This window comes from Rhea pennata, chromosome Z (assembly GCF_028389875.1).
Source record: "Rhea pennata isolate bPtePen1 chromosome Z, bPtePen1.pri, whole genome shotgun sequence".
In the NCBI taxonomy this organism is placed as follows: domain Eukaryota; kingdom Metazoa; phylum Chordata; class Aves; order Rheiformes; family Rheidae; genus Rhea; species Rhea pennata.
Genome location: NC_084702.1, coordinates 58,704,421 through 58,731,458, shown reverse-complemented (window position 1 = coordinate 58,731,458; position 27,038 = coordinate 58,704,421). Strand labels below are relative to the sequence as shown.

Genomic DNA, 27,038 nt, shown 5'->3' with positions numbered 1-27,038 from the left:
CACCAAATAACTTGGTTTATATCCCTTTCCACAAATCAGATTAAAAAAGAAATTCAAGAAGCAATGGGATTTAAGTGATCCCATCAGTGTGCTCTCAATAGGGTCGTACAATGCAAAGTTGCAGAAATTGCATTTTGTGGATAATGAACTAGAATTGTGCCCTGGACTGGTTTATGATCCCAAGTATTCTTTGCCTGCTCTTCAGCGTTTGCCCACTTGCATGCATTACAGACTTTTGTCTTGTATGTAGCTGTTTTATGAATATTGTGCAACTGGAGTTGATAGTTAGCCTAATAGTCTGTTTTATGTTACATAATTAAATATTTATCTCTGTAACAGTTAAGTTCTGAGTCAGTTTTTTTGAGGTAGGAAGGAACAGAACAGAAGCACACCATTTTAGTTAGCTGGGAGAAACTCAGAATTCTTGTAATGGTCTAATGGTTTTGTGCTGTATGAGAAGAAAAACTGGACCAAAATTGCCTACAGCAAAAATGAGAGCAGTCACTAAAGTTGAATATACTGAACATTCACAGTTGCGAAGGCTTAATGAAAGGTCTGTTTATTTGTTCAGCAAATTTACTTCCCACTGCTGGATGGGTGGAAGTTGAGAGGCATCTAAAGCATTACAGAGGTCTGTCTGTCTGAGGCCTGAGCAGCAGAGATTTCTTGGCAGATATTTTTGCAATGTAGATTTTTTTTTTCCTTACCTCTTTTGTATTGCTGAAGAAAGGAAGATCTCTAGTGACATACTGGCAGCTAGTAAGCAGCCATAAGAGCACAGAAAAAGGGAGTTGAGCATGTAGCTAGGAAGGAACCTTCACTTACTGTCCATGTTCACTAGGGCAATAGCCAAAACTAAAACACTTGCAGTTGTGTTCCAAAGTTCAGGGCAAACACTGCCAAGCAAGCACTGCTAGCAGCTGCTTTTCTGGGGGGGTGGTGGTGGTGGTGTTGTATTCATTATGTTTTGACAGCAGTCTTTTCTTTAGATGAAAGTTGACCTCATTTAAATTTATCAAACCTTAAAATATAAAAAGGTAGAATGTGAATATTTGCATTATAGTTCAAATGTCCATAGAATTCAAAGACTACTTTTCTTCAGCTCATTAAAGGTTGATATAGAATAATTCTGCTCCAGTGAGCAGGATCTGTAATAAACAGTGTTTTGTTGTGTGTGTGTGTGTGTGTATATATATATATATATATACACACACACATATATATAAAATATTTTATATATACATGTGCATGTGCACAATTTTGGAACGTGTGCGTGCAGACATGCAGTCTAGTGATGATAATGGTGCGTGGTACTTGATCAATATGAATATGGAACATTGAAAGCCCTTAAGAAGAACAAAATGAAAATTCTGAGTTCCTGTTAGTATGTTTGATACACGTTTGGATGTTTGGCACATTTCTCACGATGGTTATAACACCTTGCAAATTTACTTTCTTCAGTCTCTGAGTTAGGAAATGCTATTTGAAATTGTAACCCTTTGCTGCCTTACTTTGCAGTGTCTCTTAGCTTTAGGTAGAACAGTGCAACAACAAATAGCACTGAATGGAATTTGCAGATCTTGCTCACCTTACCTTAATTCCATGATACTCACAGAAAAACAGTCTTGGTTGATTTGCTTTCTTTCAGAAAGTGATCCAAATAGAAACTACCAGTAATTACCATTAAGTTATGTCCCATATACATATGCAAGATAATGTCCCACAGCACTTGCAAGTGTTCTGGAGAGCTTAGAAATATTCACCAAACTGCTTTTTAGTGCAAAAAGCTTTTGAAAAGGGTGGAGAGGGACAAAAATAATCCAGTAAGGTCCTCATTTTGTGTGTTGATTGGTTCATACCCAGCTTTGATGGATGATGCTTGAAATACTTTGAAAAAAAATGTTTGTCAGTGCAGTGTGTGCTGTTGGCACTTCAGTTTTGCTGTCCATGAAGATAACTATGGAGTCATGGGTTAGCTAGCTTCATAACAAGTTGAATAACTGAAGTATAACTTTGTTTATACAGGAAAGTGTAATTTAAGTGGCCACATCTCATGCCTTGCTAGGGATAAGATATTCTTCCTGAGGTAGCTTTCTGCTATACAGTTATAACACTACAGAAGTTGTAACCATCTTTTCCATCCCTAAAGCCTTTACTGTAGTGCTGATCTTGAGTTATTAGTCTGTCTTGTGTGTACGTGGTCAGGCTTTGCATTCTGGATATTACAGTGGCTTAGTTTTTCTGCACTTATATTAGCAAATAAAAGATTTTGTTTGTAATCTTTCTTAAAATAGGAGGGATCACCTTTTAATCTTTACCTTCTGCTAGGTCAATACATCACGCTGATAATAAAATTTAGAAGATGTGTTGCAAAATAGTGCAGTGCTCAGCGTATTGCATGAAAGGTGGTGAACTGTCATAATAGCTTACAGCCCAAATCTGTCTTCATTACAAGTGTAAATATTAATAATTAGGGATGTTGAAATGAAATCATTATAAATGATTAAAACAGATGCCAAATTTCCTATGAAATGGCAAGTGGTAACCTCTGTCAGTATATCCTTCTTTCCCTACTTCTTTTTTTTTTTTTTTTTTTTTTTTTTTTTTTTTTTGTTTAAAGCAATTAACCTTTCCTGCCAGTAATTTACTCGTACATTAGCACTTCTTTTGAGGAAGAAACTTGCGTGCTAGTGCATAGCTCTCACTACTGTTGCTGCTTCTTGATTACACTGTTAGGAAACCTGCATTAGGGTGGTCTGTCCTGAGCATATGACTGAAAGAAGTAGCCTTCTGCTGCAACTTTTTATTCTATTTAGCATTCCCAAGAGCTTGTGGAGGGTAGCTCTTCGCTAATGGCCATACAAGTGTTTTTGTCTTGTGCTTTGATCTGTCAGTTCCAATTATCTCTGCCCAAATGGCTTTTGCCTGTTATTGGAAGAATTGTGGCTATTTAAGCAGCAACGCGATTTAAGTTTCATGAGACTGAACCGCATCTTTTAGCAGCTGTAGTTCCCCCTTGCTTTATGAGATTAACGTGGCACTTCTTACGTAGCCTCCTCGTTTGATGCTTCTCCTGGGAAGTGCTGCTCATCTGTTAGGCTTTCAGGAGGAGTGACCGAGCGAGAGGTTGGAGCGTTGGTGCTGGTCCCGGAGTGGGGCAAGCGAGGACTTCCCCACTGGTGAGGTGCCCTGGCAAGTCGGGGCAGGGAGGTGCAGAGTGCGCCGGCAGCAGCTGTGGTGACGGCGGAACGGGAGGCGAGGCAGAAGCGGGCTGTGAAGGATTTGAAAACCAAATAGAAAATTGTGATTTGGAGTCTGAGATAAGGACTGTAGTCTGGGTAACATGCTGATACGGTGTAATGCAAACTATGCCAGTACTTCCAGATAGGGGTTCAACACTGCCGCTTTGTAAGTTATAGGCCACAGACCAAAGTCCAGAGAGCGTTTTCCTCAGAAATAAAAGAGGACAAGGGGCAAAAAATTAAAGTTTATATTCTGTTAAAGTTTTGTTATGTTTAGTTAGCGTTGTTGAATATGACTGAGAAATGTTATACATTATTTAGGCCTCTCCCGGTCTGTTCTTCTTGGAAAATGGATTTTTTTTTCCTTTTTCCTTTTTTCACTGCTCTCAACCTTGTGTCCTGTCTGCTGCCTGGCTTGCTGGTCTCCTCTCTGTGACATGCAACCTGATGAGGGTCTGAAATCCAGGGCACAGAGAATTGTATTTTGAGGGTGTAGTTCTCTGTGGTTTACTGAGCCTTATGTTTTCCCGGTGTTACAATCCCTGCAGGTTGCTCCGGCGCTGCTCCACCTTCGCTGCAGACCGAGCGGCTTTCTTTCAGGGCTGCCTCCTATCTGGTGGTTTATCGTGTCGCGTTTGGATGCGAGAACAGTAGTTGTTCTGTGAAGACAGAAAAAGGGAAAAGGTGCTTGGTGTCTACAGAGAGGCGGGATGAATGATTGTGTCCACAGAAGAAGTTTCGCGTTTGAGACGCCTTTGTGTTCTGAAGATGGGTGTTTCAAGACTAAATACAGTTTAGTTAGCAGCCCTTTGGGTCCACCTCCATGGGACTCTGCTTCCCAGCTGTGTTGTTCTGGCAGCCTACATCATCTGTCAAGATTCCCTGAAGATTTTTTCACTTTTTCACCATAGTCTTTTCTATAACAGCATGAATCTGGGGAAAGAGTTGTGTTTTCTATGGTGCTGGATGGATAACATCATTTCAGAATTTTCCTGAAATAGAATAAAAAACCCCAAAGTTACAGCAAGAACTGTAGGATGAATTTGCCCTTTCGTGCATTGATTAGCATCTTACCTTACTAATAAGACAGAGGATATTTTGTATTTTTGTTCTTTTAATCTCTCAAAATATTTCACTGAGGTATGATAAAGGACAAATTTTTTTTATACAGCTGCAGCCGTATATGAGAAAATAGCAAAGATCTTTTTGAAATGACAGTTGGGAAAACCTGCGGTACTTCCCCCCACCCCCTGCACCCTATCCCCACCATGTGTTAAGACATTGATATCGAAGATAATGCCATTTTAGTCCTAAGAAATAATTCTTAAAAGTGCAAAAAAACCAAAATTTAAATTTGAAATCTTTGATAATGATCTGTGAAAGGTATTGCACTAACTTAATCTGAAGAACATGGAGTTTGAATTTTAATACAAAAGTGGATGTAAGGCAATCATTTATATAGGAAATTCTGGCAAGAGTGGTAAAACTCTCAGTTTCTAAATCTAGGAGTAGTTAATATGGAGAGTCACGTGTCTGGAATCACCTTTGTAACAGAACCAATGCAGTGTCTGCTGGATCTAGAATTTGATGAAAGTAATGAAATGTGTGTTTGGTTAGGAGAATCATCCACTGTCTTTGAAATTTCTTGTACTGGGAACAGATCGTGGTTTAGATTCTTAAATGTGGGCTATCCTTGTGACCAGACATGAGAACTCATCCTTCAGATTCCTAGTTTTTCCATGCAAAACTGCTTAATGCTGCTCGATGAGATCATGTGACACCAAGCTGCAGTGCAGAAGCTGTAGGGAGGCCATCAAGTCAGTAAGGGTAGATGCAATCTGCCATGACCTTTACAGAAGTCCAACGAATACCACGAATGTCTGTTGGATTCGATTTTGGACTGCAGAACAGTTGGTCAAATTTTAGCAAATAAACTGAGACTTGTTATAGCCTGAGATGAGAAAAGTTTCTTAGAACGTATGACACTACATGAAGCCAAAAGGAAGAATTTGGACCATTCCTAGAATATAACAGAACAGCTCAATGTGACTCCTCAGCTGCACAAGATTTGGACATGAGATGAAATAATACGATTTTGAAATTTCAGTCTTATGAAATATGGAATATTTATTCAAATCGTCATTTAAAAAGTAGGTTAAATGCTGAGTACATAAAAAAAAAAAAACAAAAAAAACACCTTATACTAAGCTCAGTTTAACCCTAGGCAGATTCCTAAAAACATAAATTTAATTTATATATATATGTTTCACTTTACAAATTTTTCCCAGTTTAGCTTACAAATTACAATGAATCTCCTCTTATTACTAAGTTTTTTTTGACTTTTGCTTCCCCTGTGCTTTAAATGTGAATATCTTGTGTCTTGCTTTCTTTCGTCACAGAGATTTGTAATGATGAATTTATACTTAGGAGTTAGCTCATTGTTTATGAGTTATTATTATAAATTATAATAATAAGCGATACAGGAGATCGTTGTATAATTCATTCAGACAAACCTGTGTTACCTCAGTAAACAGTTGGGAATGGTACATTCACTGCTTGGCAAAAGATTTTTCAAGCCGACTCTGGTCTTGGATCTTTTTGCAATGTATCTTCTATATTTGCAAATATCTTGTATATTGCTTTAATATCCCAAAGGTACTTTTGCTGTTCTCCTCCTCCCTGATTCCTTGTTTTCAGTAATACCTCAGCGTACTTTAAAATCTGTTTTATTTAATCTTTTTGCTGTTAAACCCCATCCATCCTCTTGCATTTTATTCATCTCGTACAGTATCAAGACAGATCAGTCTTGCTTTCTGGCTATTATATACAGACCTTATGTTATAAAGTTGGCCTTTAGAGACCACTCAAATATGAAATGAATTAGCTTCTATTGGTGCACACTGTATTAATGAAAAATTTTTTGTTGTGAATTTTTCCACTTTTAGTGGTTTTGAGGTTTTCTGAAGCTTTGCAGACAATTTTTGATTGCAGTCCTATAAACATCTACATGTCCACTGAAACTTATGTGCAATTATAGTCTCTGACTTCAGGATCCTATTTAACTTGTGCATGAGTCTTTGCAACATCATGGGGGTTGTGTTTGTGAGAATATTGTTTGAAATTGAAAGAGGAAAGAAAAGCATTTCTGCCAACAAATACTTAAAAATGTTAAGGTAAGGTATATTTAAGAAAAATGTCTCTCCCAAACTTAATATTTGTATTAACTTACTATTTATGTTGCCTAATGATCTTGTGATATGGGAAATTAGTGGCTTTGCAGTGAAAAATGTATAAATAAAAAACTTCATTTATCATCTTAGGCATCATCTGTTCCATTGACAAAGGCACAGATGTGAAATTTATCTCAATAATTAGATTTATAATTATTGTATCATTCTCAGGTTGATAAATCATTGCTTTTCATGGTGTGTGATTTGGAGACACAGTTCATGTAACACAAATAGGTTTAATCATTGAGTGGTAATTCTAAACTGACTTTTTCAGATTATGCTTGTATATTTTTATAAATTACAAGAAGAAAGTGTATAGCAGGGAAACAGGCTGTGGGCAAGGAAGAACATTTTGTACTCTACAGGAGTATGCTAATCTTTGCACAGAGCAGTAAATTTGCAAACCTGAAAATTATCTATGGTGTGTTTTCTTTGAAAACTGCTCTCTTTGCCATTGCCCAGTATGATTCTAGGCTTCTTGGACGCACACCACTCCTAAAACAATAACCCCCTTATTTAAAAGGAGACTAGGAAGTGAAGGAGCAAAGTAGCCGCAAGTGAAAATGTCCATATGCAGTACGTGCTGTATTTCTAATGCTAATGTCGTTTTTTTCCTTATCTTTCTGCCCACAGTTGTAGAACAAGCAACAGGAAGAGTTTGATGGGCAATGGCCAGTCTGCAGCTCTGCCTCGACCTCATTCACCTCTCTCAGCTCATGCAGGTGATTCATCTTGATCTATCCTACAGCCAGTATTATTAAATATGCTTTAAATCTCTATATGAGGAGAAGAAAATAGCTGAATTCTCTACTACATTGCTTTTGTTCTGTTGTTTGTAATAGCAAGAATATGCATGTCATTGCTGTGTAAAGTCCAAATCCCTGGTCAGTTTAAATCCATAAACTCTAGGTTATAGTGAGAAGCAGCCTAGAAATACCTAACAGATCACAGCTATTTTTTCCCCTTGCGTTCTGACAGATTCTGTCCCTCGTTCCTCCCCACCACCGCAATTTCAATTTTTTCTCTGCACCCAGCAAAATTTGAAAAGTTGTGGCATGGTAAAGGAAGCAGGGCCAGTGACGAGGGCATTGCATTCTGTTCCTAATGCTGTTGCTCCCTAGGATGTTTGAGATTAGGCAAGTTGCTAAAAACTTCTGTGCTTTGATTTCCACAACGACAAATTTTTGATCATTTTGTTTCATTTGTAAAGCATTTTGACATTGAATGTTCCAAAATAAGAGATTTTATTGATATGGTTGTTTATGCTCCTTTTGCAAAGTAACATTTTTAGTATATCAATACTAATGAAAATCATGATGAAAATCATTCATCAAAGATTTTTCTCTTATATTTTCTGGACATTGGCTGTATTTACATACCAGAATTGAAGACCTACATCAATAAACGTGTAGGCAATGGCACTGAATACATTCGTACTCTCAGATACTGCTTTCAGATAGATGGTAGAAGAGAAGGTGCAGAATTTCAGCTGCATTTTTTCAAGAGGTTGGTGAGTTTAGCAAGGTGTCTGCAGTTCTCTTGTGGAAGCAACATTGTAAGAGAAAGATGGTGATTCTCCTAGAGCAGCAAGTTATCACAGAGCCAGGAACTCAGAACAGATCAGGAAGATTAATGGAGAGTTCAAGGCTGCATATTTTATTTTTGTTCTTTTATTTTTTATTTTTAAGAACCCTCCCACACCCCCTGCCCAGTGGTGGTGATTATTTAAAACTAAAAAAAAAAAAAATGTTGGCATGTTGTGGGGGAGGGGGTTCTCCCCACCCCATAAATCACCACTCTAGAAGAGGGCATCTGTCATTGCCATAGCAAGAGACTTCGGTTGTCCTGTGCTGCCATGATGAGAACAGTATTAACTCCTGCTGTGCCATTTAGCCTGTCCACAGCTCTGAGTGACTGCATCAGATTTTGGAAACTCATGGCTTAGATCAGCTCTCCACAGCAGGCTTCAGAAGTCTTGAGTGTGCAACACATGACCCGTGGACCTGAATATCAGTTGTGAACTTGGGAGAGGCCAAAGAATTCCTGTTCGACGGGGACGTGGGTGCCTTCAGCAAGTTGATTCATCTTTTTGAGTCGGTTCCTCAAAGCATAAAAGGGGAATAATAATGCTGATGTCATAAAACTGTTGACAAGCTGCTTCGAAGGTGGAAAAAGGCTAGTATCAGGGTTAGGACAGGTCAAGTGGAGCTGTTCTTTTCATTGAACCAAGCAGTATGTGCTGTGTGTTCAAAAACTTGGTGGAAGCTTGGCAACTTCTGCCGTTACCTAGGCTACACTAGATTCTCTGATGCTGATATGTTCTCCCAAGGTACGCATGCCAAACATGCTTCCAGCAGTGCTGGAAGCTCCGGTGCTGAGGATTTGCATGTATGCATCTCTGTTACTGGTATTCCCCTACATAGGGTTGTTTACAGTAAATACTCCCATGACTGTTGACTCCTAACTTAGCTGGCTAGTGTGCCTAGAATAGGCTCCCAAAGGCACATTTTGAAGTTAAAGCAAGCTCACAATTAACCTTGAAAAGGTTTCTTCTTTCTCTAGTGATTGATTAGATACTATCTAGAGTTGATTTGCTAGCCAAGATAAATTCCTAAAATTTGGGCAGTGCAAATGTGATCCTAATGAAAACAAATAAATGTGGATGTTTTAGTTAAAAGCACAGAGAAGCCACATTAGTGCAAATTCTCCTCATCTTTTCATCTTCTACATCTATGAATTGAGTGCAGAGTTTTCAATGCACATAAATCCCTGGTAACCTATGTCTTAAGAGAGGGTGTAGATTTTTAGCTGTGATGCCAGAGTCACTAAGTCTTACCTACACTGGCACTTAGCTCTGCTTCCTGCTTTCCCTTGCGGCTAAGTGCAGCAGAGAGACGTGGCAAGGGAGAGCACGTTCTATGTAGCCTGCTGGATTTATTCCTTCTGGCATTGCTTGGCTGGGAGGGATAACTCCAAGTCGGTAACCCCAAGGCTTCCTTTAGTCTGCTGACAGAACCTGGTATGTCTGCTGCCCAGATGGATCACTTTAAGGTCGTTTTGGACTACCTCTGTAAAGTAGCTGAGAATAAGAAGATTCGTCTAGAAAAGTTCCTAAATTAAAACACTATTTTTTTGCATCTTGCATCAGTCTCTAGAATCTTCTTTGCTGTAAACAGAGGCACATGTTGAATTAGCTAATTTACCCTTACAAAGTCCCTCATTTTTAAGTCCTTTTATCTAGAGTATGGATTATATGCTCCCAAGTTTCAGAGGAACTAGGGATTTCCCCTTTTAACGTCTTCCCATCTTTCTTATTAGTGGTTGTAGTTAGAGGAGGAAACAGTAGAGAGGGAGAAGGGAAAAAACAAAATAGTTTCCAGTCTTAGAGGAAGATGGGGAAGCTAAATATGCAGCAAAAGATCAGTGTTGACATTCACTGGAAACGGGTTTATTCGTTAAGCTGTCTTGAGTTGAAGTGTGATAATAGCTTACCTATTTGGAAAATCAGTCCCAGTGATACTATGTAGAGTACGGGGACTTTGGAAAGATCCTACTCTAAAAAGATTTTTCTGCTTTGTTGTTGGTGCTTAGTTTTGTGCCAGAAATCTTGCTAGCTGGTGCCTCGATGTTTGTCCTGTCTTGGGCTCTACTGCAGGTCCTTGTGCCTTTATTTTAGACGATTTTAATTAAATGAAATCAAGGTAGTTTGTCAGACTCCCCAGAATCCACCTGGTATCAATTCTACCATTCGTTGTCTTGAGAACTCTTCAGAGTTCTCCTGTGCCTTTCTTGCATGGTCTAACAAAATTGTTTCCATTGACTGAGAATTTAGTGCCTCAGAGCTATCTGAATTCCGTATTTTCATCCCTTGTGAGGGCACCCTTTGGTCTGTTGTCAGTCTGTTCCCTTTTACATTAATGCATTGCTGTCATTGGGAGAAAAGGCAAGATCCAGGCACTTGAAACATCTTTGCCTACGTCCCATCCCTGAGCTGAGTTTCATGTGGACCACAGGTTTAAGCTACCTGCTTTTTTTTTCCCCTCCTCCCCCACCCCCAAGACCTCTAAAACCAAAGGAAATGCTACACACATCCTCTGTGTCAACGGAAGCAAGGTGTGTGAAGACATGTTATGAATCTAACAAGGTGGAATTCTGTTAGAGCACGCTGCATCAGCACTTATGCCAATCTCTGTGGCTTTACTCAAAGTGTTTTCATCTTTGATATCTACAGAATAATCATTTAGAGATCTGACCTTCAGAAATAATGTACCATTACTTCAGACCTGCTGAGGAACTAATCACCTTGCTCCTGAGTAATCATAACGATGTGGGTTGTCACTCGAGTTGCTCAAAACTGGGATTAGATGCGAGCAGTATTGCTTAACTGTAGAAGAGGAGCTTGCTTGACTGTAATCAGAATTCTTCAAGTTGCATGTTCCAGGTGTACATTTGACACCTGCGTTCTTCCTTGTAGTCCTGTTTTTCTCACAGGTTGGGATAGACTTGAAGACACAGTGTGACCTCTAGTTTAAATAGAGGGAGAATGCTTGAGGAGAACAAATGGCCTAAACTTAGGATGGTCCTAATTACCCCATATGAAGAAGACATGTAGAGATCTGTGAACTTAATTACTAAGGAGTTGTTTCTTCTTTTCAGCAGCTACCAAGAAATACTTGCCGGTGCTAAAGAGTTCCTTTGTGTTGAGTTCTTTTGGTCTGATTGCAGTTTGTGTGCATACCTGCTGGGATCCCCTCTCCCCAGTTTATTTGCTCTAAACATAGTGCAAGATTGCTCCCACGGAGGAAATTGTTTTAATTTTACAGATGCTAGATGAATTAGACAAACATTGAATTTTTAAGATAAATATAAAGAAATTTTTTTTAATTGATAGCCTTATTGTCTCAGCCATACTCACATTTATGTAATAGGATAGGGAAAAAAAGAGAGCACCGTATTGACAAAGCAAATACATTGTGCAGGATTCAAACAATGCATAAGTAGCAGCAGTGAAAGGAGAGACGGGTTCATTTGTAAGCAACAGGAGACAGTGAAGGCTTGTCATGGGCTATTATAAAAAGTTATCAGATCAGGAAGTAGTCCAAAGCTTGAGATATCAGAGAGGTTTAAGAGGCCTGACTCTGAGTGTTAAAAAGGAGAAAGGCAGAAGATAATGTATGCAGCAAATATATGTCACATACATTAAATACTAATACAATAAATTTAATAATACGCTTTTCATCTGTGCAGGACTTGAAACTAGCTTCAGAGATAATGCATGTTGTTGGAAGGCCATCTTTTAGTTTGCAGCCAGTGTCTCCCACTATGCCTTATGCACATCTGTAAAGGTCATTAAAAACTTCAAGAATAATCTCGGCTTTTAAAATGTTTCTCCTTTGTATGAAGACAGAGAACAAGTATCATTTCTTTGGTTTCAGACCTTTATTGTTATTAATAACTGTCTTGAGTTAGTTTCAACGTCCTTGGCCTTCAATACGTGGACTATCAGCTGTTTAACCTACTGAAAGTTTTTGCAGGAACTGTGGATACATTCAGAGTTGTGGGAGGTGAAGGGCTGCAGCATGAGCTTGGACAGCATCTGGTGCCATGGCCAATAATGGACTCGTCCAGCTGAACGCCTGCAGCTATGTCGGCAGGTCTTGTGCACCGCTCAGCCTGCAAAATGGATGATTATCATCTCAGCAAGTCGGGGTGTTCAGGTGTCCCCACCTCTGCAGTCACTGGAGCTTATTCCTGTGGGTGATAGTAACCTTAATAATTAACAGTCACAGGTGGTGCTGCTTAGTTGTAGCTGCTGTAGGAACAAGATCTAGCTGTTAGGAAAAATACTGTAAATCTAATTTGTCTGTATCTTAGTAAAATCTTTCAGGTGTACCATATGGTGCCACTAAGACAGGTACTAGGACAATAAATGCAAGATAAGTAATATATTGGTTAAAGGAAAGAGGACAGAAGTTGGTGATTAAAAGAAAAATATGAAGTGGGAATGGATGTTATCAGTAGGGTCCTCAGGTTTTGCTTTTGTGTCCAAACCTGTTCAGTGCTTTTGTAAGTGACATTGACATAAAAGTACTATAGCTGATACAAATTGGAAGGCATCCAGTATGGAGCAGCATCGGAAAATTGGATCGAGATGACTGACTGATCTTGATTAAAAGTATGGATTGGATTAAAAAAATATGAAATTACATAGCAACATGCAAAATTTTGTACTAGGGGCCAGTAACAAAGATATCTACTGTCAGCTCTGAACTCAACCATTAGAAAGAATTTAGGGAAGGATCTGAGTGCATTTTTGGATAAAATGATGTTTGCACAGACTAATATTGTATAGCCATGAAAATCAAGCCCTCTTCCCATCAGGGAAGCCATTTCTAATCAAGTCTGGGAAGATCTCATACCACCAAATAGTGTCCCAGTTTTCATCTGGGATACCACATACTATTTTGGCTATACATGCCCAGGTGGGATCCCATAAAGAGAAAGGCTGATGGTATAGAATGTGAGAGCATTTCATATAAGCTTGAGGCTTGTTTGGCCTGACAAAAGGAAGACTGACAAGCTTGTGTTGTCATCTAAATCAACCAGAGGTATTTTTTGCAGAGACCAGAGATATTTTCTGCAGGGAGTGGAAAGGCAAACACATGCTGGCCATATATACATTTTTTAAAAAATAAAGATTCTAACTAGGAGAACGTAAGGATTCCTGAAGGATCTTCCAGTAAGTATGGCAGTGGCAAACAACCTGTTCCTGTTCCAACCTCGTGGAGTCAGTAAATTTATGAATGAGATTACACTATATGTGTACACTAAAGCAAAATTTCATGGCCAAAGAGATCTTACCTCCAATCCATAATCCTCTTTTTAAACATGTTGCCAACTTTTACTTTGAGGGTAGGCTTTTCTGTTAGTATTAAAAATTATTCTATAGTAAAGCTGCTCTCTTCATGCTCATGCTAGAGAAATAGTCAAAAGTTGTACATTTCCCATGGTGAAATACAGTGTTAAAAGCTGAAGAAGGTAGGGCTCTGAATCTGTTTTAAAAAGAAAACTGATGTTTAAAGAAAAGAAAATAATACGGTATTTCAACGTTTCTGACCGCTGTTGCATGTAGGATAACAGAAACTGTTTTGCTGAAATCAGATTTTTTATTCAATCTTGCTTTTGGATAGTGAAACTAGTCTACCAATTTCAGAGGATCTGGTGTTACTCTTTTTGCTCTAAATTATTCCCTATGTAAGTAATAAGCTACATCCAGATTCACCTGACTTTTAAATAATATGATATTAAAATATAACATGGCCCATATTTTATGTTTTTGAGTAGTGATCAAAACACACAAAGGTGCCACTGTTCCTGATCTGCCTGTTCCCTATGTTTTTAAGTGTATAGTTTGGGGGATGTCCTTTTTTTTGTTGTCCCTGCTGTGTATGTTGAACTTTAGTAATTGTGTTATGTCTTATAAGGGGAAATTTCAGAATTCCTCTGGACGTAGGTTGGAATATTAATTCCTATTCAGAGAACTGTGAAAAACATAAACGTGGACACAGACTTTTGTCGAAGGTCTTCTACCCCTTCAAGTCTATCTAATATTAATGTTTCCTAGAAGTAAGCACTACTGAGCTTTCCAGAAGATTTCAGTGACATCCAAGATGGGAGTAAGAGATCCTCTTTGAAGCAAGCCAGCTGCTAACCATAACAAAGCCATTTAGCAAAAAGTCTGGGTAGAGAAAGCCTGGCAAACAGATTTAAAGAGCTTGCAAATGCTCCTTGCTCTAACTGGCTAAGTCACTTGCTGGTGTGAAGCATAATTAATCCAGCTTTAGAAATAGCTTGAGCTCCTCACCTCTGAGCAAGTCTCAGTGGAAAACACCTGCAGAAGTGTTTGAAATGATGCTGCTGCCCAGCTGTGCATTCTGCTAACTTGCCCAGTATGTTACAGTATGAAAGTCAGACCTTGACTGTTGTTCACTTCACAGCATGGGTTCGCCACTAGATAAACCGACAGAAGAATGTATATCCTGTGCATATATTGTATTGCTGTGGTATTGATATAGTGTGATTCATTCGAAAAGGCCAACCAATAATGACACCAACACTTCAAACTGGAACTGACTTTGATCCATCAGGAGTTTAGGATAGCAATTACCATTAATTTATTATTCCCTTTGTACTATCAAAAAGTCTTCGCATCAGAAACGCTTTTATTTTGTAAGTAGACAGCTATTAAAATGCATTAATAGTATATAGTGAAAGTAACGTGCGTTTTTAAAAGGTTTAATGCATTTTCCCTCTGTGGCAAAGATGTAAGACTTCTTGAAGCTAATTACAAAACAAAAGCTAATTACAAAACAATCTCACAATTTAGTTAATCTGGGTATAGTTCAACAATAGCTGCTTGCAAAATGAGGCACCCCTTGTACTGTTATTAGGTAAAGTATTATTCTGGTATGTTGATTGCCTGTTCACTATGTTACTTCTCCTGGAGGATGATGGAGTTAATTATGTACCTAATGCCTGACCACCAGTCAGATTTACTTTGTAAGGTCAGAAACATCAGCAGTAATCTCTGCAGCATAGAGATATCCAAGGACTAAAACACACATCAGGCAGAAGAACCCTAAGAACAGCAGGGTTCGAGTAATAAGCAAGCACTGCACATATGGACAAAGAATTAACTGGCACTGGTTTGCATTTGAAAGTCTCTCAGGTATTGACTTGCAGATGGGTGGATGAACGCTGTGATGGATGAAGGTCAGGTATAGGACTCTGCTTCTAACCTATCTTGCTTTTCTGGAATACCACACCTTAAACTTGTAATAGCAGTAGTTACTTCTCCAGTCATTCGGAGTTTGAATTTTTCATTGTCTTGTTTCCGCGCTCGTCTGAGTTGTTGCTCAGACATATAGATAAACAGGATTTAAAAATCAGTTATTTTTACAGCTTTCCCATTTTTCTTTCGCTTTAAAAGCTTATTTTCTACTAAAAACAGTACTTGCAAACTGATTTTCCCCTTTAACAGGATCTGATGTTCCTCTTGAATAGGAGTTTGCTGCTTCATGTTTTGTCTGTAATGAGGTGATCTTTGCTGCTCATAGTGAAGTAGTTTGCAGCATTGCATCTCATTGAATCCACCATGATAGTTATAAAATTACTGTATTCTTTCACCATGTTTTTGCTTCAATGTAAAGGTTAAGCATATGTTCTGAATAAGTAACTAATGAAGAGTTAGGCATGCTGTTGATGTATGCTAAATAGTTATATCCATACATAACTTTTAAATACCTGTCAGTAGAAAAGAATTCATAGACAAACCCCAACATCTGATTTGTCAAATTACTTTCTGTCAAAAGGTGTTTATGTCCATAAAATTTTTCTTTAATTCTCTGCTTCTCTGCCAGAATTTAAGGTAGACTTTTGACCTTTTTTGCCTTCTTATCTAAATCCATGACATAGTCCCGATTACAACTCATTCTTTCTAGTACAGTAGCTAGAGTTTGTGACCATGTTTTATCTACACAGTATTACCATTTTTTAGCTTATCTTTATTAAATAAGGGGTCTGGTAGAAGCAAAAGAAATCTGATTTCTGTTAAATTAAACAAACTATTGCTCTTGGTAATTTGGTGTTTGCAGATTGTATAGGACAAGGATAAATCATATTGGTCCCCGAATAAAGATTGAAGTATGTGCTACATATACAGTTTTGGATCCCCTCTCTATCCTGCATACCCCCTTCCCCCACAGTTCCCTCAGAGAACAAAAATCCTTGCTGCCTTGCAAATGTCTTGCTCCTCAGAAGTGCCTAAAGAGGGATGAAGAAGTGGGTTCTTGGGGCAGATTTGGGGGAGAGGAAGGTTAGCTGAAAGAATGTAATTCAACAGTGATAGATAAATGGACAAAAACGAGTCAAGGGTATTGACCAGCTCAAGTGGAATCCTTGTCTCTGGGATCTTGGAATGAACAGATGCAAAACATGTTTTCAGCACAATTCAGAAAAAACAAAGTATTTTTATATCTACTTTTGATCAAAAGAAAACAAAAAAGATTTCTTCTATGTTTACTGTAGCTTCATGATCATACTTTCTCTTGTAAAGTTAATGGGATCTGTTAAGGACATCAATGTGATATACGCAATGTTAATTTAAAAATTTGAGTAGAAATCAAGGCCATATGAGGTCTTCCAGTAACTACTTAATTGGACCAAGCTTTTCTTTTCACCAATAGGTAGTAATTTTCTCCTCAAAAATTAGATGTTGATTCTAAATATATACATAGAAGCGTTTCTATCTGTTGCTTAATTGCAGTGGCAGTTTTATTTATGTCAGCCTAAAGCCCCTTACAATAGGTACATTCCTTTTTTTCTTTAGTCTGTTCCTTATTTAAGAAAAGATTGATTTTTAAATATGTGTAATAGCCTATGCTACTTTGCAATGAATTTTTTAGCTTTTAGTTTTTCTACAGGTGTCGCCTTTTTTTTTTTTTTTTGTTCCCTAGATACTGTATTTCCTCTAATTACACCTGCTGAGCAGTGAGGGTAGCAGGAGAACCTCTCCCCCAATGCCTGCTTCCCCCTCTCCCACTGACCAGCACAAGGTCTCATGCTGCGATACGAAGAAGTGACAGGCCCGTGTTCAAAATGTGCGGTCACTGCTTTACTGCTTCAGAGCAGGGCCACCTTTCTGTGCCTTGGCCTAACAAAGAGCAGCAAAAATTTTCATTGCGTGTGTTTTGCCTGCTTATTAGGAGTTCAGAGCTAATAATAATAATGAAAAAGTTAAATATAACTGCTGTACAAAATGTTATAGACTTTTTGTGTAGGGGTTAAATCATGCTAATCATGTTCTGGATTTTCTAACTGTCAAATATTTGTGTGATTAAAAAAATCCGCTCTGTTTCCAACATTCAAAATATTTCTTTCAAGCTAAAATACTGTTTTTTAAACTTTAATTACAATTATAAACAATTATAAGATAAATTGTAGAATCTGTCACTAAAAGTCAAGTATAAATGTAAAATAGTTTGAAATATGATTTCTACTTCAGAGTTTTAGTTTCTCAGAGACCTTAAGAAGAGATTCAGAAATTGTTTTCTAGGCTGCCTGGAAATGCTAGGATGAGCATGTCTGAATTGTATTTTCTTTTTTTCTAACATATATTTATTTGTGTCATCTCCTTCCCTCCTAAAACAGGAAACAGTCCTCAAGATAGCCCTAGAAACTTCTCTCCTAGTGCCTCAGCCCACTTTTCTTTTGCACGAAGGTAAGAATTTATTTGTAGCAAGTAGCCTGTATTTTGCATAGAGAAATTTTGTTGGACCTGGATATTAAGAGGTGGCTGCCAAAACATAGCTATATCTGTCAGGTCAATCACTGAGAACAACTAGCTCTAGCTCTGTTATGTAAACTCTCTTAACCCTCATTTGCTACAAAACTGTACTAGATAGTTGGTACAATGCAATCATACTTTTCTAAATTAAAAAAAAAGAGTTTTTTTGTTGATGGACTTTTAATCGCAATGGATTTGACTCAGATTATATAAAATAAGAGTAATTATCTCCACATCCATTGAAATCTGGAGACTTTGTAACCTACATCCAGTGCCCCCACCCAAGAGTTTGCAAGGTGCAGAGCCTATCAGAGCCCCACAGCAGAACAGATGGAGCAGGAATTCCTGCGTTCTGTCCTGATTTTCCTGGCTGCAGCTCTGTTGTCACCACAAATGTAACATCTGACCTTGACCTGCTTCACTATCTCTTCAACTGAGACAGTCATCTCTGTTGCAGGAGTATTGTGAGAATTAATTAATGTTCATAAATTTTTTGAAAATAGTGAATCTGAACTGATACATGAAGTAAATTATTAAATGAACCATAACCCAGGTTCATAGCATGTCATGAGAGACTGCCTAGGTGTGCCAGTGTGGTTCCATATCACTTAACGCCTTGTCAGCCTACCTTGAATAGTGTGTTCATTAACTGTGGGAGAGTAGGTAGATGTTACGTGTTGACTCAAGAGTCTATATGCAAAAACTGAAATTGGAATGCTGCGAGTGTTCCTTGCCTGTTGAACAGTGCCAGGTATGTAGCTGTTGTGTTCTCAGTTGGACAGCACTCGCTAGTAATGCTTTATTTCCTCTGTTTCAAGTTATTAAGTTTATTAAGTTGTACACACAAACTTTAACAAGTAGGTGCAAGGAGATGGCTTTACACTTTTTAAAAGCTGCAAAGGGGAGAAAGCTTTACTCATGTACTGCTTTTATTCGTACCTAAATGAAACTCATCTACGATAGTAGGTCATATCTCAGTCTTTCTGAGAGCATATGATATCAATTTTTTTAAATCTGTAATTTATAAAAGAGAGTATTTCTTACGATTCTACTCCACTTTGATAGTACCTATCCAAAAGCAAAGGTACATCTTTTTTGATTATATTTCTTTGTGAACATATTTTTGGAAAGATTCATTAAGCCCTGAAATAGCTTGTAATGGGAAAAAATAAGCGTGCAAGATTGTGAACGTTATTTAGAAATACAGCAGACAGGAAGTAGTTTTCCTGTGTAATCAACAGAAAGTTGAAATAATTTTGCTTCTGTGAATGTTAAAATTCAAGAGGGAAAAATGAATTTTCCTATTAGGGTTTCATTTTGACTCTGACCATTTTTAGAGTTTTCTAATGGCATTGCAAATGTTAAGTTCAAAATGAAAAGTTTTAAATAATATATTTCTTTTAAAGGAATGCTAGCACGAGAAGATTCTGTGATTTTAAACTATTTCACCACTTCTGTGTGATGCAAGAAATTTCTTAAACTTTTTGCTTTTTGTTTACAGCAAAAATGTTTGATAGCACTAAGTTTAAAACAGCATGTGTATAAAATTTACTTAGCATTTTGGTATGTGTGTCATGGTTATCTTATAACCTGTAATGGGACACACAGTAGTAGTAAAAAGGCCTATGTATTTATTGCAACTGTTCTCAAACTTACAAATTTATTCCTTTTATGTTTTGTAATACTTAATGAAGGTACAAAGGAAGGGACTGTGTGTGTATGTGTATGTGATACGGTGTGTTAAAGGAGCAGAGGTGAGGTGGTAAAAGGTATATGGATTGTCTTCTTGGATCCACCCATCCCAGTTGGTGGGTACATTAAAAAAACACCCCCCCCCCCCAAGCCCTAGGGAAGTGTGAGGAAGGGAGGGACAGAGAAGGGCAGTGGTTTGGAGGCATCCCGCGGGAAAGGACTGCTTCTGGATAGCTGTTTCACCTCCCGTGCGGCGCAAGCCAGGCCGTGGCAGAAGGGAGCTGGAGCGCTGCATCAGGAGGTGCCTGCCCCGTGCCGCGGGGCTGGCCGCCGTTCCCCAGGTGCTCCCGCCGCAGCGTGACGTGAGGGTCGGCTTGGCCAGCCCAGCTCTGCCGCGACCGTGCGGGGAGGTAACGGCGCTTCTAGTAGTAGCATCTCCTGCCAATGTGTAGGAGCCCAGCATTTAGCAGCCTGCAGGCAGCCAACAAATCCTGCTTTGCAAAGCTGCTGGCAAACAGAGAGGACTGTGCTGTGGTGCGGAGGGAAGCAGGGTAGGGCAGTCTGGAGGAAAATGCTCAGGCGCTTGCTGTCCCTTTTTTCAGTCCTATGGAGGTGCTATTTTCCATCCTGTGCTTCCCAGATACGTTCTGTGATATCCCATTCCCATCTCCCATGGCCCTTCGGATTGGGAATTGCTGTGTTGATGCAGGAGCCCTGTTCAATCTATGTCATTTAGTAAGGAAGTATATTTTGTCTCACAGCTGCAGAATATGCAGGTCTCAGCCATGTTTAAATACATTCCAGGTTGTTTTTTCTATGAACTGTGAACAAATCTAGCTTGTGCAGCTGAGCCAAAAGAGAGAGAAAACTCTTTTTGAAATTGTGCATTCATCAGGAGGATGCTTATTCAGACCTGGGAAAGGAGAGCAAGGAAGGAGAATTAATGAATTAAAAGAAGAGAGTTTCTTGTAGGGTTCAGTCTTTGGTACGGTCAGCAATCCCTCTACCACATGTTGTTTTTATTTTATTTACAGTGGCCTTTTTAATGTGCAACAGCATTAGTTATGTACTGTATTATGTCATTGAAAAAATTCAGATATAGTTCTTGATCTATTCTCTAAAGCTTTATTTCTCCAAAATCCCAGAGATTTGAGTTGTAACATGAATAAATGGGAGTAGGAAGTAAGGCTTTAAAATAGACACAGGCTTTTTTTTTTTTTTTTTTTTTTTTTTGTTATCTTGAAGGGGTGGGGGAGTTGAATCAAAAAGTTTAGGTTCCTGATTTGGCACTATTTTAATTCTCCTTAATGGAATTATATTTCTTGAGCAAGATCAAACCTGAAATTTGATTTTTATACTGGCTATAAAACAAAGCTTGAATTCTCCTATCTCTTCTCCCCCACTATCGTATTGTATATTACTAAAAACAAATCCTATTTTGTTATTTATAAATGTATTACTTTGCTTTTTTTGCTTTAACATATTTGATACAATTGTACTTCAGTCATGAGCACCAAAATGACGGGTAAATGTTACCTCCTCAAAAATCCAAACACCAACCTATAGTTGCTTTCTGATTTGTCACTTTGAATATTCAAGTTCCATGTTCTCTGTGTGTAGATAATTCGAAGTTAAAAAAAAAAATAGAAATTGTGTTTGGCTATGTTTTTTTTTTAATCCTGAGAAGGCATGATTTTAGCAGAAAAATAGTTTTTCCTTATCTACATACATCTTTTAACTAGTAAAAGCTGTAATCTAACCATTCCAGTTATGTGATACTAGCTTGCTAGTTTGCTGGTATCCTATACTGATGTCACACTGTAGAGAATTACCCTCATACTTAAAGCAAACTGTGGTGGTTATTCTGTGGTTTAGAGCATTGTGGATTGTGTTTCTTCTCAAGTTTTTAATTTACTTCTCATTAATTTGCATCCAATGGACCAGAGAGTTATGAAGACTCCCTGTGTCCTTTTTTTTTAATGTATATTCGTGAGAGAGAAGTTCCTGTTAATTTTTTTCTAGTTGTTTCATCTTGTAGACTTTAACTAGAAAAACAAAATGCGCCCTAAAAATCCCAAAGCCTAAGTCATGCTTGCTTAATGTTTGTTTATTGTGGTCCCCTGTGAAAGTTTACTATCTATTAAAAACTCTATTTGTATCATGCTTTTGGAATGTAGTTTTACACAATAACGCTTTCACAGATGTTTCTGTGTAAGGATACTGCAGTGTGTAGTTGCTAACTTCAGTTTCACAACAGGACCGATGGTCGCCGCTGGTCATTGGCTTCCCTCCCTTCTTCTGGCTATGGTACAAATACACCCAGCTCAACTGTTTCTGTAAGTACCTACTTTACTGTGCAAATAAATTTATGTTGTAAGCTATATCTTCTCAAATGTAGCTTGCTTCTTGCAGGAGAAGATAATGCAAGTTTGGTTACTGTTGATAGACTTGGAATCAACTTGGAAAACGTAACTCTAACGTTCTAGAAGGAGAGAAAAACTTAAGGCAACGAATGCTTTGCTTAGAGACCTTTCTTTCTGGAAGGGCATTTTGATACTGACTGCATCTCCTACAGCAGGGGGCTTTGTCATTGTACGTCCAACTATGAGTCCTCAAAAGTTGTTAGTTTTGTCTTTTTAACCTTGTTTTGTACCTAGAGGCTTTCATCTTTGGCAAAAATACTGTTTTATGCATTGTACGTGATATTATTGGAGATCTTTTATATGGTTTATTTTTTTTAAATGCTTATTTTACATACAAATTTAAGCAAACCTTTTCTTCCCTTGAGTATGTTCTGTTATTCTTGTGAAGATGGTAAGTTCCAATCCTGTACACTGATAAAAGCTTGACCATTTTATATTATGATAAACTCTGTCTTATTTTTGTCCGCAAAGGTTTCTGGCAAATTTAGCAATTTCTTTGTCTTGCTGACCCCAAAACAAATTGGGAGATTTTGTGTATCTTAAGAACTGTTCCTTGGCAACATTGATTTTTGACCTCTGCTTTCCTTCTTGTGTAGATACTTCTTTTGCCAAGCAAATTGCCTGATTTCACAGTAATTCCCCAACTGGTTTCTGTAGAGCATGTGTAGACATCTCTCATTGGAACTAGATCAAATGTGCTGTGCTCTTTCCTTGAAATATATTGACATAAAGAGTATTATGTCAGATAATAAGTAATTGCTATAGCAACCACATTGTCATTATAAGAAACAGATTTGTACTAGAAAAGAAATGAAAAGCTATGTGTCAGAAACATATCAAAGCACAATTTTAATTCCCAAACTATAGGCATAGGCATTTTCCTTGACTGCCTGCAATTTTAAAATGGTAATTCTAGTTCATTTACTTATTTCTTGGCTCCCACTTAGGTTTACCATCTGTTGTGTACATGTTAGACCATAGAATAGTTTTATGTTGTTTCCATACTTCTTATGAAAAAGCATAGCGCTGTCATATATGGACTCAAAGTCTTAACCTCTGTACTAGATTGCTTGTTGAGTCCTCCTATTTCCTGACTAGACCACATCCTGTAGATATAAAATAAATGTATTCCTTAGCATTGAATGAACAGTTCCTGAATTGTGGAAAGAAATCTGGGTTTCTTTTTGGTGGTGGTGGTGGGGAGGTTGTTTTGTTTTGTTTAATAAGTTTAATTTTTTTGAGAAACCAGAACTATAAAATTGATGCCCAGTATGTCTATCTCCTCCCCCCCCCCCCCCCCCCCCCCGTTTGGCTGTTTGTTTGCTTCTTTTTAACTTGTCCTCTACTGTTGATGTAGTCTGTGAAAGCACTTCTACAACCTCTGAATTTTAAGACATGGTCGCTATTTCTTTGCTACTCAGAAGAGATACTTTTCTTTTTTGTTTTTTACCCACTGGACATTATACTTGAATCAGAAAATAAAACCTGGAAGTGTAGCTTATCTAATTGGTTTTATATACTTTGTTTGAATCTGAAACTAGCCTCTTCCTCTCTGTTTTTATGAATTCATAGAATTGATGAAATCACTCCAAAAACAGTAGCCTAAGTGTACCTACAGCATGCTTCCTTTTCAGTACAGGATAAATAAGATCCACTTAATCCAGAGACTTACCAATTTTAGACCAGGAACAATTTTTACATTTGTAAAGGAACAAAGCTTTGATCTTTATGATCAACTGAAGGTCAAAGCAGAGACAGAAAGGTCGATACTAATCATGATTTTGTTCTAATGAATGCAGCACACTGTGTTTTGGTAAGCCTGTTTTTTTATAACTTTCTTTTATATTGGGAGTGATGAGATTGAAGGATTTATCAAGTTAATGGAAGTTCAGGGGTTTAGAAATGATGCAAGTACCACATATTCCAGCGCTCACAACAGAGCTGAAAGCAAATGGAAATGGCTCATGCAAAGATTGGTGAACTGAAAGGAAGCTTCTGGTTTCTCATATTCTAGCAAAGATGGATCTAATCTTGCCGGTTAAGAGATGTGGTATGAGAAATCTGTGTATCTTTAGGAGAGTAAACCTGTTAAACCAATAAAACGAGAGAATATTTAGTTGCATATTATTGCTGGTAGCTTATATTTTTGGAATCTTATTTGGATGGGGAAGCAGAGTAGGGAGGTGAGGAAAGCCTTTGGGGCTGCAGTAGGTGATACTGGCTCTGGATTTGTCCTGTTGTTTGAACAAGTTGGTTTCTCATAATGTACTGAGATTATGTTTTAAATATATATACTAAATCTTAACTAATTTTTGAAGGAGCTTTTCTTTTTGAATGTTATGAGAGCTAAATAAGAGTTTTACTCTGAGAATTCTGAACTCAAACCTCCAAGAAAACATGCCTGGGACAGACCTGAGGCAGCTGGGCAACCTTAGTGAAAGAAAGATTTTCTCTTTAATCCTGTTTCATCTGAGCTCTCTGACACCTTATATGAGGAAAAGCATGATGTAGGTTATTGTCCTCCCCATTTCCTAGAATCCCTGGAAGTCTAAAAGATAGAAGTTGATTTTACATAAATAAGCATGTGTGGTAGTCTCCACTGGGTAATCATGTTTTATTAGAGTATCTTTTAACTTGTTGAGTGTGGCTCTAGGAAATATGCCATAAGGTTAACTGTAACTAGCTGCTATGGTGTGAGATAAGAACTTACCTATGCTGTGCGCTAAATTATGCGTAACACTGTGCTAAGACTAAAACTCCTAAGCGAGTTACTGTGTAATCAAGCATACTGCAGTAAATTCTTGGTGTGCATGCCTTTTTGCCTGCAGCAAAGCAAGATATTGTAGCCTCACATTTTTTCCATGTGGACCACTCCTGTGAGAGTTAACCTTTCCCAACAGTGTAGTTTTTTTCTTTTCTTTTCTTTTTTTCTTTTGAGAAATGACTTCACGTGGCCTAGTGTGATAATTGATCTTTGAGTTCCTAGGATTTAGGATAGGTTCAGCTTTTACCCAACAAGTTTCTAGGAAAGTATGAAGACTGTCTAGTTTCTGTGCCTGACAGACTGCATATTACCTGTTGACCTTAGCAATGTAGGGCAAGATGTGTACACTATCAAGTTTATTGATTTCCCTAGCTTGTGATGATACAGTGAAGAAGTTCTTATGGTGCTGGCTGCCAATAAAAGAACAGGCAGGCAGAGGCCTTGATGCCCTTTGTGAGAAGCCAGATAAGAACGGTAGTTTGCTCAGCATGAAGATTGACATACAGAAGAATTTCATTTTGTTGAAGAAGTCAGCTGCAGGAGAGGTGGTTGTCTTTCATACCCTCTCCTTCCCCCGAAGTAAAATACAGGGTATGTCTACATGGTAGCAAGCAGCATGGTTTAGTGATCCATAGGTATCTGTGATCAAGCTATCTTGGAAACCAGCTTTAATACTAGAAAAAGCATCTCAGTATCTTTTAACTAATAAGTCCTATTTAACATGCTGGTTTGTAAATATATTGCACTATGTACACGTTCTTTACGACGATACCAAATGCAGGCTCACTGAGGCTTCAAAATTCAACACCAAACATTTCAGATGGCTCAGGGAGCAATGCTGTATAAAAGACAGAAAAGTATGATAGTATTATCATTTGTTTTGCATTGCTTTGTATGGTATATCGTTCACTTGCACTTTTGCAAGGCTGGTTATTGTGGTAAAAATTTCAATCTCATAACTGTTTTCATCTTTCATTTTTAAACTAGGTTGATGATTTAAGTGTAATTTTTTGTTTTTTGTCAGTCATAGAATCTCTCTTGAAACATATTAAGTTCTTTTGCTTCACTTTATAGACTTTTTTTAAAAAAAGCATATGAATATTTTTTGCAAGAATTTGGATTATATTTAATTTGTTATTGCACTTAAAGTGTCTTAAAAGCAAATTTAGAAAACCAAATACATAAATATTTAGAATGCAATTTGTGTTGTGGCAATAAATTGTACTCTACTGGTATCGTGCTTCTCCTGTCCTATAGAAAGAAATAATTTTCAGTAGGCTCTTTTTTAATGTTCCTTAAATGTTAGTGTGAATTTCTGACACCAGATGTGTTCTTTGGCTTAGATTGAGGGGATTTAAACTTTTGAAATGCAATGTCACTTTCTTCTGGGGCTAAAATAGTTTTATGTTTGCTATACTTTTAGGTCCTGACTCGTAGTGAAGTGTGAGAAAAGGCTGTGGTTTATAAATTAAATGACTTTGTGAGCAGGAATATAGTTTTGAAAGGCTTTTTTTTCAGTCTGAAACTTCTGTTCTTCTCTACTCTTGTAGTCATCCTGTTCTTCCCAAGAGAAGCTACACCAGTTACCGTACCAACCGACACCTGATGAACTACATTTTTTATCTAAACATTTCTGTACCACTGAAAGCATTGCTAGTGATAGCAGATGCAGGACCACTCCAATGCGCCCTCGGTCCAGAAGCCTCAGGTGAGTTTCTGGAAATAGTGGTTGAGCTTAAACTTATATACTTCTGAAGCATTATGGTTTTGCACATTGCGGGCATTCACTGATTATTACTATCCTCATAATTGCTGTAATATAATACAAGAAATAAGGAATTTGAGGCTGAACAACATCCTCTTAAATTGTTGCATAATAATACTTGAATTGTTGTTTTGATCATCACTTATTTCAGTGGTTAATATTGTATGGTAGAGCTTAAAGGAGGTAGCTAGTAACTTCTTTTCACATGAACTGTCCCGTTGAGCTAGTCATTACTGATCTGGATATAGCTCTGATTCGACTACAGTGTTCAAAGTATTTACAGAATAGAATTTTTTTGAAGAAGTAATTTTAAATTTATTTATGTTCTAGGGAGTGTTTAGAAAGAAATGGGGTAAAAAGCTAAGGGGTGGGAGGAATGCATTCATTTGCTGTCTTTAAGATGAACTTCAGTTGCTTGTTTCCTAAAGACTAGGCCTCTTTGCATCCTTTGCCCTGGCTATTTGTGCAAATGTATTTTATCGAAGATCAGAATAGGTTAGGTGGTATGTGGAAAACTCAGAATAACATTACAGATAAATTTTGAAGAACTGGAGAAAAAAATGAAGTATTATAGTTTT

General features: G+C 37.8%; 1 protein-coding gene across 2 annotated transcripts in view; it reads left to right on the top strand.

Annotated features, from left to right (window-relative positions):
* The window catches only part of MAST4 (microtubule associated serine/threonine kinase family member 4), a 277,539-nt gene that overhangs the window by 196,795 nt on the left and 53,706 nt on the right, over positions 1 to 27,038 (top strand). For both annotated transcript variants that reach the window (XM_062600538.1, XM_062600539.1), the window contains 4 exons: positions 7,106 to 7,194; positions 17,681 to 17,750; positions 21,766 to 21,844; positions 26,246 to 26,403. In XM_062600538.1, coding sequence (XP_062456522.1) covers positions 7,106 to 7,194; positions 17,681 to 17,750; positions 21,766 to 21,844; positions 26,246 to 26,403 — 396 coding nt within the window. The remainder of the gene's footprint in view (positions 1 to 7,105; positions 7,195 to 17,680; positions 17,751 to 21,765; positions 21,845 to 26,245; positions 26,404 to 27,038) is intronic.